Genomic DNA, 12,268 nt, shown 5'->3' on the forward strand with positions numbered 1-12,268 from the left:
TTTAATAACTTTGAAAAAGGAAACTGAGAACCTGATTCTTGCAGCCTGAGAACAAGCAATTAGAACAAATGCCATCAAAGCCAGAATTGAAAAGTCGACTACAAATTCCAAATGTAGAATCCGCAAAGAAGCAGGCAAAATGATGGATCACATCCTCAGCTGCTGCAAGAAGATTGCGCAGACAGACTACAAGCAGAGGCATAATACCATTGCTCAGATGATCCATTGGAACTTGTGCCACAAATACCATCTGCCTGTGACAAAGAACTGGTGGGATCACAAGCCTGAAAAGATTACAGAAAATAAACACGTCAAACTACTCTGCGACTTCAAATTCTGGCTGACAAGAGTTTTGGAGCATAATACTCCCGACCTCACGATTGTGTTAAAAAACAAAGTGTGGATTATCAATGTTGCAATCCTAGGTGATAGCAGAATCGACGGGAAGCAACTGGAAAAGCTTATGTGATACAAGGATTTAAAGATCAAACTGCAAAGACTCTGGCACAAGCCAGTAAATGTGGTTCCAGTGGTGATCGGCACACTGGGTGCAATGCCTAAATACTTTGGCCAGCACTTTAAAACAATTGGTGCTGACAAAATTACCATCTGTCAGCTGCAAAAGGCCACCCTACTTGGATCTGCACACATTATTCACCAATAAATCACAGAGTCCCAGACACTTGGGATGGGTCCAACGTGTGATCCAATATAACAGCCAACATAGTCAACTCCAATCTGTTAAAATCGTTTTGAATTCTGCGCCTGTCTGGAGTATTGGCTAATGGCTATCCCTCCTACTTTGGTCCCGTTTGCAAACTTGATGGTCTTGCCTCCTAACCCTTCATCAAAGTCAGTGGTTCTCAACCTGGGATCTCCAGATGTTTTTGGCCCACAACTCCAAGAAATCCCAGCCAGTTTACCTGCTGTTAGGATTTCTGGGAGTTGAAGGCCAAAAACATATGGGGACCCCAGGCTGAGATCCACTGAATCCGGAACCCTGCTGATGGCACTCCACTCCTCACTTCTTTCCAAGATGAAGAGGAAGCACTGGGGAGCATGAGCAGCATCCTCTGGGTTCCTTCCTATTATAAAAAAAAACCCTAAGAACACACTGCGTGGTGAAATGCCCGCAAGTGTGGGGCGTGAACGTGAGAATGCATCCATCCCTTCCTTCCTTCCTTCCCTCCTCCTCTCCTAATGGAATGCGGGAGGTTAAGGAAGGCTTTGGTGGTCCCTGCTCTGCAGAAGAAAGAGAAGACACCCTGGGTTTTCTCTTGCACCCGGCGGAGAAAGAGCCTGCGGGGTGGTGGTGGTGGGGGATCACTCCCTCTTCCCTTAGATCCTGAAGGCGAGGCGAGATCGACGCGCGATCCAGAGCTCTGCGAGCAGACGGCAAGCCGAGCCGCATAGTGCCGGGCTCCCGGGGGAAAAAGAGCCGTCGGGCCCGCGCCTGCCTCGCCTGTCCTGGACCCGAGGAGCGGGGCATGAGCCCCTTCCCTCCTCCGCGGCGAAGGGATGCATCTCTGCCTCTGGCGCGGGCTCTGCGCCCTTCTCCTCGCTTGCCTCCCTCTCGCCCAAGGTAAGATCTCTTCCACGCTTTGTCTTCAGCCCCTTCCCTCCCACCCTCCGCTTTGGAAGCCGAGGCTCCTTTGGCTTTGCGATGCCTTCAACAGGAGCTTGGGTCGACCTGCGGGGAGGGAGGGAGGGAGGGAGGGGCAGCCTTTCCATCTCCAACCGAGCCTCCTCGGGAGTAAGGCATCCTCAGGGATTTCTCCCAAACCCCCAGTTCCAAAGCCGGGGCTCCTTGTCGGCTTCCTTTCGTTCCTTTGTCCTTTCTTGTGCAGCCAACGTGGGCATTTGTCGGGGCGTTTTGGTCTCTCCAAGGCGGGGCTGGACTAGATCGCCCTTGGGGTTCCCTCCCAGCTCTCTGATTCCGTGATTCTGTTATTGTTTTCTGCATCTGTGGACGTAGGATTGATCCCTTCCACACAGCCCTTTATCCCAGCATATCAAGGCAGAAAACCCCACATTACCTCAGTGTGGACTGCTTCTTAAACTGTGGGTTCTGACCCCAAAGCTCAATGTTATAGAGGTAAAGGTTTCCCCTGACATTAAGTCCAGTCGTGACTGACTCTGGGGGTTGGTGCTCATCTCCATTTCTAAGCCAAAGAGCTGGCATAGTCCGTAGACACCTCCAAGGTAATGTGGCTGGCATGACTGCATGGAGCACCGTTACCTTCCCGCCAGAGCAGTACCTATTGATCTACTCACATTTGCATGTTTTCGAACTGCTAGGTTGGCAGGAGCTGGGGCTAGCAGCAGGCGCTCATTTCGCTCCCGGGATTTGAACCTGGGACCTTTTGGTCTCCAGCTCAGCAGCTCAGCGCTTTAACACACTGCGCCACCACCAGGGGCCCCTATCCCAGCATATCAAGGCAGAACACCCCACATTATCTCAGTGTGGACTTAGATAAAAAAGGTAAAGGTTTCCCCTGACATTAAGTCCAGTCGTGACTGACTCTGGGGGTTGGTGCTCATCTCCATTTCTAAGCCGAAGAGCCGGCATTGTCCGTAGACTCCTCCAAGGTCATGTGGCCAGCATGACTGCATGGAGCACCGTTACCTTCCCACCGGAGGTGGGAAGGTAACGGTGCTCTACTCACCTATTGCTCTACCTATTGCTCTACCTATTGCTCTACTCACATTTGCATGTTTTCGAACTGCTAGGTTGGCAGAAGCTGGAGCTAACAGTGAGCACTCACTCCGCTCCTGGGATTTGAACCTGTGACCTTTCGGTCTGCAAGTTCAGCAGCTCAGTGCTTTAACACACTTCGCCCCTGGGGCTCTGTGGACTTAGATAACCCAGTTCAAAGCAGATTTTGTGGGATTTTCTGCCTTGATGTTCTGGCATATAGGGCTGTCTTGGGGATATCAGTGCAACCAGAGCCCTGTCTGTGCAATGAGAAGTCCCCTTGGAATTCACTGGAGGCCCTTCCACACTGCTGAATAAAATCCCACATTGTCTGCTTTGAACTGGAATATATGGCAGTGTGGACTCAGGAACCTTGCACACCGCCATATAACGCAGAATAACAAGGCAGGATAACCCACAACATCTGCTTGGAGCTGAAATATCTGAGTCCACACTACTAAATATCCCAGTTCAAAGCTGATAATGTGGGATTTTATTCACACGACCAAATATCCCAGTTCAAAGCAGACATTGTGCATTTTCTGCCTTGATATTCTGGGCTATATGGCTATGTGGAAGGGCCCAGAGATTTAAGTTGCATGTGTTCCAGGCATGGGCAAACTTTGGCCCTTTAGGTGTTTTGGACTTCAAATCCCATAATTCTTTATAGTCAGTAGGTTGTTAGAAATTGTGAGATTTGAAATCCAAAACACCTGGAGGGCCAAGGTTTGCCCATGCCAGATCTATTCTATACTGTAGAATTAATGCAGTTTGACATTGTTTTAACTGTGATTATTCAGTGCTATGAAATCATGGCAGCTATAGTTTTATGAGGTCTTCAGCCTCCTATGCCAGAGACAACAGGTGCCTCACCAAACTACAAACCCCACGATTCCACAGTATTGAAACAAGGCAGTTAAAGTGGCATCAAACTATATTAATGAATGGACCCTCACTCTCTTGGCTGGATCTCAAAGGAGGTCAGGTCAGGATGAGTATCCTTTACCCAAAATGCTTGGGACCAGGTGTGGTTTCAATTTCACATTTTTCCCAGGTTTCTAAATACTTGCAAATACATAATGAAATATCTTGGAAATGCCACCAAAGCCTAAACACAAAACTCATTTATGGCTCATATACACTTTATTCCCATAGCCTCAAAGTAATTTTATATAGCCAAAATTTGTCATGATTTTGTGCATTAGATGAAGTTTGTATACACTGAACCATCAGAAACAAAGGTGCTACTGTTTCATTGACCCATATGGACAATTCTGGATTTGGAATTCCATATAAAGAATGTGCACCCCATATAAGCATTGGCAAAAAAATTTACATACATAATGGAACTGATTGTTTATCTGCCATAAATCCTGGTTTGGTATTTATTGATGTTTCTTTTAGAGATATAAAACTTTAGTTAGTATTAATTTGTAGTAGGGTCTGAATCTATAATATGTTATATTAACTTGTACAAGCTCAAGACTGCAGTTCTAGACAAGCTTACAAGAGGATATCCTGTTGTGAACCCAAAGGGACTGATTTTGAAGTAGACATGCTTAGGACAGCGAAATAGGCTGCAGCTGTGAAAGACTTGGTAAACTTTCTCCCAACCTCAGCATTATTTTTGAACAGAAGAAAACAAAAGCTTTGCTAGGAGACTTATAAACCTTTTTCTCGGGACCTTTCAACCTCCAATGATGAAAAACAATCCTTGCATCTTCTCTTCAAGGCGTTTTGCTGCCTGAGGCAACAAACAACAGACCACCAAGTCAAGGTACCTGTTCCCTAAAGGCAGCCAATGTATTTGCTAGGGATAATGGGACAATGTGTGTCCTTTTTGCAATGCTGAGGTTCATGACTCACTCTATGTAAGAGTTAGTTCTCACTCAAAAATCACTGTCTATCCACTCCCCTCTCAGGTGCCTATACCAAAAATGGCAGTGCAGGGAGAATGTATGGTATTACACAGAGACAATAAAAATGAATGCAGAGTTCTAGATGGGTGACACCTGGCTTGAAAGAGATCTAGGAGTCTTCGTGGAGCACAAACTGAACATGAGTCAACAAGTGTGATGCGACCGTTTAAAAAGTCAATGCGATTCTAGGCTGCATCAATAGGAGTAGAGTGTCGAGATCAAGGGAAATCATAGTCCCACTTATTCTGCTTTGATCAGACCTCACCTGGAATAATACTGTGTCTGGTTCTGGACACTACAATTCAAGAAGGAAATTGACAAGCTCGAATGTGTCCAGAGAAGAGTGTCTCTAGTGATCAAAGGTTTGGAAGCCGAACGACTTAAAGAGCTGAGTATGTTTAGCCTCCAGAAGAGATGACTGAGAAGAACATGACAGCCATGTTTAAACATTTGAAATGTTGTCACAGCGACAAGGAAGTAAGCCTATTTTCTGGTGCTCTAAAGACTAGGACACAATGGAGCAAGAAATTCAAATAGCAAGAAAAGAGATTTTCCCTAAACATTCAGAAGAACCTCTTGATGGTAAGAGCTGTTCAACAGTGGAATCGAGTCAGGTGGAGCCTCCTTCTCTGGAGGTTTTTTAAGCAGAGGCCTAATGGCCATCTGTCGAGTGCTTTGACAGTGTTTTCCTGCACGGCAAGGGATTGGACTGGATGACCCTTGTGATATCTTCCCATTCTATGATTTCTGCAATGTGCTGTATTATACTATCTCTATACCTAGTTTGGAAACTCCAAGGAATTCAAAATATGTGAGCCAGGAGAGAGCACAGCACACCAATATTAAAGTCACTCCACTCCAGTTAGTTTTCATGCAAAGTACAAAGTGTTGGTTATATCTACATGGTTTGGGTCAAGGTTGCTTGCAGGATCTCTCCTGTATCTACCCCATACATTTAGGTATTTAAACAACCCAGAACTTGACACCAGACTAGATTGTGGAAAGGCCTGCTATTAAACATGCTGTGCAAATTTGAAAATGCATTAAAAACCTATCTCTTCCAGCAGGTCGCCCAATCAATTAAAACTATTTTAAATTGACAGTTTTATAAATATGGATTTTGATGTGTAAGCTTTGTATTCTAATCTTATGTTTATGTGTTTTCAATCTATGTGTTTTAAATGGTTTTGTGAGGAGTCACAGTGGCGCAATGAATTAAATCTTTGTGCCGGCTGAATTGCTGACCTGTAGGTTGGGTTGCTGACCTGAAGGTAGCTGGTTCAAATGCGTGAGATGGAGTGAGCTCCTGTCTGTCAGCTCTAGCTTGTGGGGACATGAGATAAACCTCCTAGCTAACACATCCGGGTGTCCCCTGGGTAATATCTCTGTAGAAGGCCAATTCTCTCACACCAGAAACATCCCTGCTGAATTTGTGGGTGATCAAAGACATAATTGGTGGATCAATACATGTTGAAATTAAGCTTTTTCCTCAAATTCCCACAGTTGTTTCTCTTTGAATCCATGCTGTGTAGAAAATGCTATATGTTGTCCTGAATGCTGTTGGTTATTCCCAGCTAGGTTGAATTCCTTCAGTTACCTGTGATAGGGTGAGTTGACATTTATATAAAGTTCATTGATTCAATGGGTCAACTCTATTTGGGCATGATGATGTGGCTTGAACGTTAGGCTAGGATTTTAAGAGATCAGGGTTCAAATCCCTGCTCAGCCAAGGAGATCCATTGGGTATCTTGGGCAGATCACATTCCTTCAGCCCCCTCCTATCTTTGATCTGACTTAAAGCCAAATAAATGTATTAGACCAAATAAATGTGGTCTAAGGCATTATATCATGCCTTAGACCACAATTTTGTGGTCTACAAGAGTATAAATTGCACTATATTCAGTAAGATAACCATTTAGAATAGGAATAAAGCACAACCCTCCATATCCATGCATTCATACATAAAACTGCAGGTAATGGAGAGCTCTATTATTCTTAATGGGATGAATAATGAAGGTCTTAAAAAGTGGGTGTAGCTTGTACAAGAGGCCCTAAAGGAGTAAGTGAAACCATGGATAAGGAAACTATATACTGTATATCAGTTCTGCTAATACAGGGATTCATTCTAAAACATAATACTTAGGTGATCCCTCGTTGTCTGAGTATGATGGCCTTCCAAGTTCTTGGAAGATGCCTGTGCGTGAGTTTTTTTAATGTGTGGAGGTTGATGCAAAGTCGATCAACATACAGTCTTCACAGAGTGAGGGTCCCCATCAGTGGCCTCTCAATCTATTGCAGCCTTCTTCCACCTTCTCAGCCATTGTAACATGTACCATGTTATCTTCCGCCTTCTTCTGCCATTGAGGTCTTCGGATTGTGCTTGGTCTGGAACCTCCCTTGCAGCCCCCCTGGGAGTGTATGACTCCGGTGGTTACGCCCACAGGTTCATTGGAACATGCCAGCCCCCTCACCACGACAAGGTGACAATCCATCGAGGGGGGGAAACATAATGAAGACATTAACCTTATATGTCTTATTGTTTAGGAACTGATTGCAAACCTGGTTGCCATCCAGTGAATGGGTTTTGTGAAGTTTCAAATGAATGCAGGTAAGTTAACCAACAGCATTTTAGCTATTCCTTCAGGTGCAGTAGAATTTGCATTTTTACTGCAATTCCAACAACCAAGGGCATAAGCATAATTTGTCTAGAAAATGTGATGTAGTGACAAATGTTTTAATTAGAAGAATGGTGTGATAATTTTATCCACACTTGATTTATTACAGTTTTAGCAAGAGACAATTTCTAAAAAAAAAACCTAGCAGCAACAGAAGATAAAGTAGTCTATCAGGATAAAATATGAGATAAAAGGTTTCTCAATAAAATGAAACAACAAAGTGTTGTATATCATTGTGCATATCCATTGGCATGATAGATCTCCCCTCATTTGGCCCTGTGATTTTTTTTGTTTTAAAAAAGTTGATATTGCAGTTTCAGGTTGGTAACCTAGAGTTACAGCTCCATAACTGATTAGTATTTAGTAAAACTATGTAGTATTACTGGAAACCTATGTAACTGCCACCCCAACTACTGTAGGAACCAGTTGCTGGACCGAGTGAAAGAGATCAATTTAGTTTCTGATCATAGTGCAAGGAAAATTTTTGCAACAATCAGAAGCAGGACCTCTATGACAAGTTTTTGTTGTAGCCATGCTTACTGGCAAGAGGAGGGTGAAAACATTATTCTTCATTGGAAAATACATGTAAACATTTGAGTTCCAAAGAAACACCCAAAAGGAAGTGATGTCCACATCTTAATTTGTACACTCACAAAACATTTTACAGAGTCTTAGGTACAGCTACACTACAAATCACTGCAGGTTGCCACCACTTTAACTGGCTTGGCTCAATGCTACCAAATCCAAGGAGATGTGCATCTGGCATCTCTCCATTATCTTTGAGTTATTTGAGCATGTATTGTGGGAGGATGGTACCATTGTGCCTTCCTCTTAAATTTCCTTTTTACTTGCCATATCCCAAAAACTAACCTTTTCATCTGTCCCGCATTTAACTATTCAACGCTTAAACTACTTTGATCTCTTTTTTACTGATACATATGGTAAAAACCAACCACTTACAATATGCAAAGAACCTAAAGTGGTGTGAAGCAATCCTGGCATTTCTCTCTATAGAATAAAACTGGAACATGGTTTTATTTTATTTCTATCAATATTTCACTGTTGGGTTTATTCCTTTTCAACTGCTGTTTCAGTGTTTTAGAGTCACCTTCAGTGAAGTCAGTCTCCCCAACCCCTTTTAAAAAGATCATCTGTTAAGAAGTTGTGTGTCTACTGTAATTTTTAAAGTCTTCAATATATTTACAAAAGAGATTTTAGCCTGCTTTGCAAACTTGCTTTCTCTCTCTCTTTCAAGATGTCGATCTGGTTGGCAAGGCCCTCTGTGTGATCAATGTATCCCATTCCCTGGTTGCTTGCACGGGACCTGTGTCAAAGCATGGCAGTGCATGTGTGAAGAAGGGTGGATTGGCAGCCGCTGTGATACAGGTTTGCAAAAAGTTTCCTTTCTCACTGAGCGGGAAGTGCTGAAGACATCTGATCAAGACTATTATAGCTCCCTCTGGTGAAGAAGATGTGCAATGATTTTAAGAGCAGTTTTCTTCCTTCTTTCCTTCCACACTGTAGTCTATCTTCCATATTTGAGGATTTAACTTTTGCAAGTTTGACTATTCATGGATTTGATTAAAACTCTTTAGGATTCTTTAGGTCCTCCAGTGCGGCTCTATGGTCTGCTTCCACTGGAAATATCTCTACAGGAACCTCAAGGTCCCCGGTGCGATCACCGACATCTGGTGACATCTGACCTTATAATTGTACTGGAGGACCTAGCGATTCCTAGAAAGATGTTCTTATGGCTGAACAAAAATAGCAATTTTTATATTTGCAATTTTTCACTTTTACTGAAGTCTTGTGTCCCTCCAGTGGAAGAGGAAGACTGACTGTACAAAATTATAGTATGCTCGTTCTTCTACATTCACAGAGGTGAATGTAGAAGAAGTTTTTAACTTATCACTGTGATAAGTTAAAAACTCTGAATATAAATTAACATTGTTTTTTATCGGATAGAACACTTCTCTACATATTTATGAGCTCTCCAGTGCAGTTCTGGAGGACTTGAAGTTGACCATAGAAGCACATTCGAGGACCTACATATGCCTACAGAGAATTGGCATTGGCAAATTCACTAATCCAAAAATAATTAAATCCATTGCATTATATGGCAGTATAGATGGGGCCACACTTCCTGCATTCCCTGTTCAACATGGCTGCAACATGCTGGCTAAGGGATTCTGAAAGATTCAGAATTATATCATATTATTTAAATTGTCATCATTCCAAGCTTTGGATTGAAGACATGCAACTTGTGGTCTTTGAGATGTTCAACTACAATGCCAATAATCTGTCATTTCTGGTTGTAGTCCAAGGATGTATTAGACACACAGTCAGTATCATCTGGACAGACAGAAATTGTTCAACCCTGTGCTGGATGGATCACTGCTCTGAATTAGTATAAGCCCGATTCATGCATTTTTCATAAATTTAAGTAAATAAATATACCGCACGGATTGTCCTGGAGCATAAGAAAAACATTTCTTCTTTTGTTTCTTATTGTTATTACAGATGTTCATCCCTGTGCTTCAAAACCATGTACAAGTAACTCAAGCACATGTGTAGAGACAGGCAATGGTGGCTACATTTGTTTGTGTGCTGAAGGATATACGGGAAAAAGCTGCCATATGAAAAAGGGACCCTGCATAGTTAATGGGTAAATATGGGTAACACTTGTCAATTGTTATTGTGTTGTTAAGCTAATCTTTAAGAAAAGCTTTGGATATTCTGAAAATGGAGGGCCAGTTTTCTACCCCTGGAACAGGTCAGTATTCAATGCCCAATTAAAAATAATTAAAACATTGAAATAGTTACAAATCTTCTAGTTACTTCTAGTATTATGAGAAGGGAACCTTTCCACATTTTAAAAAGTGCAAGGAGCCTTGCATCTTTTTGTAAAAAGAGAATCAAAGTTCTTAGAGGCTTCTAAGAGATGGTTTCTCTTTTCTAGTTTGGCAAAAAGGGGAAAAATGGATGAGAGGCAGCTGAGTTGTCTGTGAGAGTGGCAGACACACAGCCTTCATGGAGCCATCAAGAAACATGAGACACAGACATAGGACCATACTTGATACCTTGGCAGCCACATTTGTCTCTGTAGATGCCTGCCTTAGAATCATAGAGTTGGGAGAGACCACCAAATGCATCAGGCCAACCACAATAAAAGCACTTATTCACCTGCAAAATAGTGGATGAATCCAGTTGTTACCACAAAAATATCTGGACGTGTGTCTGACCAAAGCAGAATCGGATGATACTAATACTTCCCTTGATCTCGATACTATACTCCTGTTGATGTAGCCTACAATTGCATTGGCTTTTTAAGATTCCACGTCACACTATTGATTTGTGTTCATCTTAAAATCTACAAAGAATCCAAGATCTCTTCATATGTGGAGCGTTATCCTCCACATGCTTTGTTGCAGGATCTGAGACATTGTTTCCACTGTATTAACAGGATTACATTTTCTGCTTGCTTTGAATTGCAGCTCACCTTGTCAGCATGGAGGAACCTGTGTGGATGATGATGGATCTGCGCCTCATGCTTCCTGCCTGTGCCTTCCTGGGTTTACTGGAAATTTTTGTGAAATCGATATTGATGACTGTGAGCCAAACCCATGTGAAAATGGGGGCACATGCACAGATATCGGCAGAGGCTTCCACTGCCATTGCCCAATGGGGTTCAGCGGGGCTTTGTGCAGCAGCCATGTGTCAGCCTGTACTAGCAACCCCTGTCAAAATGGTGGGATTTGTCGTGTGCACCCCAGCAGAGGTTTTGAGTGTCGCTGCAAACCCCATTTTGTTGGTGTTACCTGTGCTTCTGCTGACAGAAACAAGAGTCTGAATGGGGAGGTTAAACATAGGTTAAATCATCACTCCCATATGAGAGTTCACCACAAACCTGTTCATGCCCAGGAACGGGAGGTCTTGACCATCAAAGAGACGATTGAAAACCGTCAGCCTTTTCTCAATAAGAACCAAATGATCTGCTTTATGGTTCTGGGCTTGCTGACATGCCTTGTTGTTCTAGGTACAACCGGGATTATCTTTTTTTCCAAATTTGAAAGGTGGCTGGCCAATGCCAAGTATAGCCAACTGGTCCGCAAGGAGAGAGATGATTTTCTGAAAGCAAATGAAGGTGAGAACCTCTCAGTGAAGATAATCTTTCCAGATCAAACTGAGGAATGAATAAGAACTATACTACCATCCTTTTTTTCTATTATCGGTCTTATAGTTAGAGATGAACACAAGCTAGACATGCAGATGAATGGCTTTTCATTTGTACTCATAACTGTATTTGGCACAAAGTGACAATGGAGAAGTTTGCTGTATTTATGTCACTCAGAAACATTTTCATACCCTAGACAGTTTTTTAAAAAATTGCATTGTGTAAACTTATGACTCTTTAGGCTGTAAGACTTTATTCACTTTCCCTGGAGTATATTCCACTGAATCATAGTTCTGAAAAGACACATACATGATTGCAACTTTTTTGCTTTTCATAAAATAAATCTTATTAACCTTTGTTAAATAAAAGAACTGTTTTAATTGTACTTTGTAGCATGTTGGCAGTTGTTATACTTCTTGGTGATTTTCAGTGCTTATTTTTAATAAACAGCAATAGTTAAGGGCTACATTAATTTGTAAGAGCTTTTGTTATTCTTTATGGATATGGACCTAAGCACTGACCTCCATCTGTTTTAGTTTAAGCGAGACAAGAGAAAGCCAGGCCATATCAGTCTCTAGACCAAGCATGGGCAAACTAAGGCCCAGGGGGTGGATGCAGCCTCCTGATTGCTTACCTCAGGCTCTCTTCATTTTCCCTGTTCTCTTGGCAAAAAGGCACGGTGGCCCGCTGCATCCTTATGCTAAAAATATGGGGAAGGAAGGCACGTAGCAGCTGAGAGCACTCTGGAGTGCTCTCAGCTACTGTGTTTCTCACCCTCCTCCCGGTGTGAGCGACCCCAACCTTA

General features: G+C 42.7%; 1 protein-coding gene across 1 annotated transcript; it reads left to right on the plus strand.

The window, feature by feature from the left end:
• Nucleotides 1-1,029: 1,029 nt before the first annotated feature.
• On the plus strand, nucleotides 1,030-11,929 carry dlk1 (delta like non-canonical Notch ligand 1). Its single transcript, XM_008116920.2, has 5 exons — nucleotides 1,030-1,582; nucleotides 7,159-7,222; nucleotides 8,545-8,675; nucleotides 9,810-9,954; nucleotides 10,784-11,929. The coding sequence occupies exons 1-5, from the start codon at nucleotides 1,519-1,521 to the stop codon at nucleotides 11,481-11,483; spliced, it is 1,104 nt and encodes a 367-aa protein (XP_008115127.2). The 5' UTR covers nucleotides 1,030-1,518; the 3' UTR covers nucleotides 11,484-11,929.
• Nucleotides 11,930-12,268: the final 339 nt, after the last annotated feature.

The sequence above is a fragment of the Anolis carolinensis genome, chromosome 1 (assembly GCF_035594765.1).
Source record: "Anolis carolinensis isolate JA03-04 chromosome 1, rAnoCar3.1.pri, whole genome shotgun sequence".
Classification (NCBI taxonomy): Eukaryota; Metazoa; Chordata; class Lepidosauria; order Squamata; family Dactyloidae; genus Anolis; species Anolis carolinensis.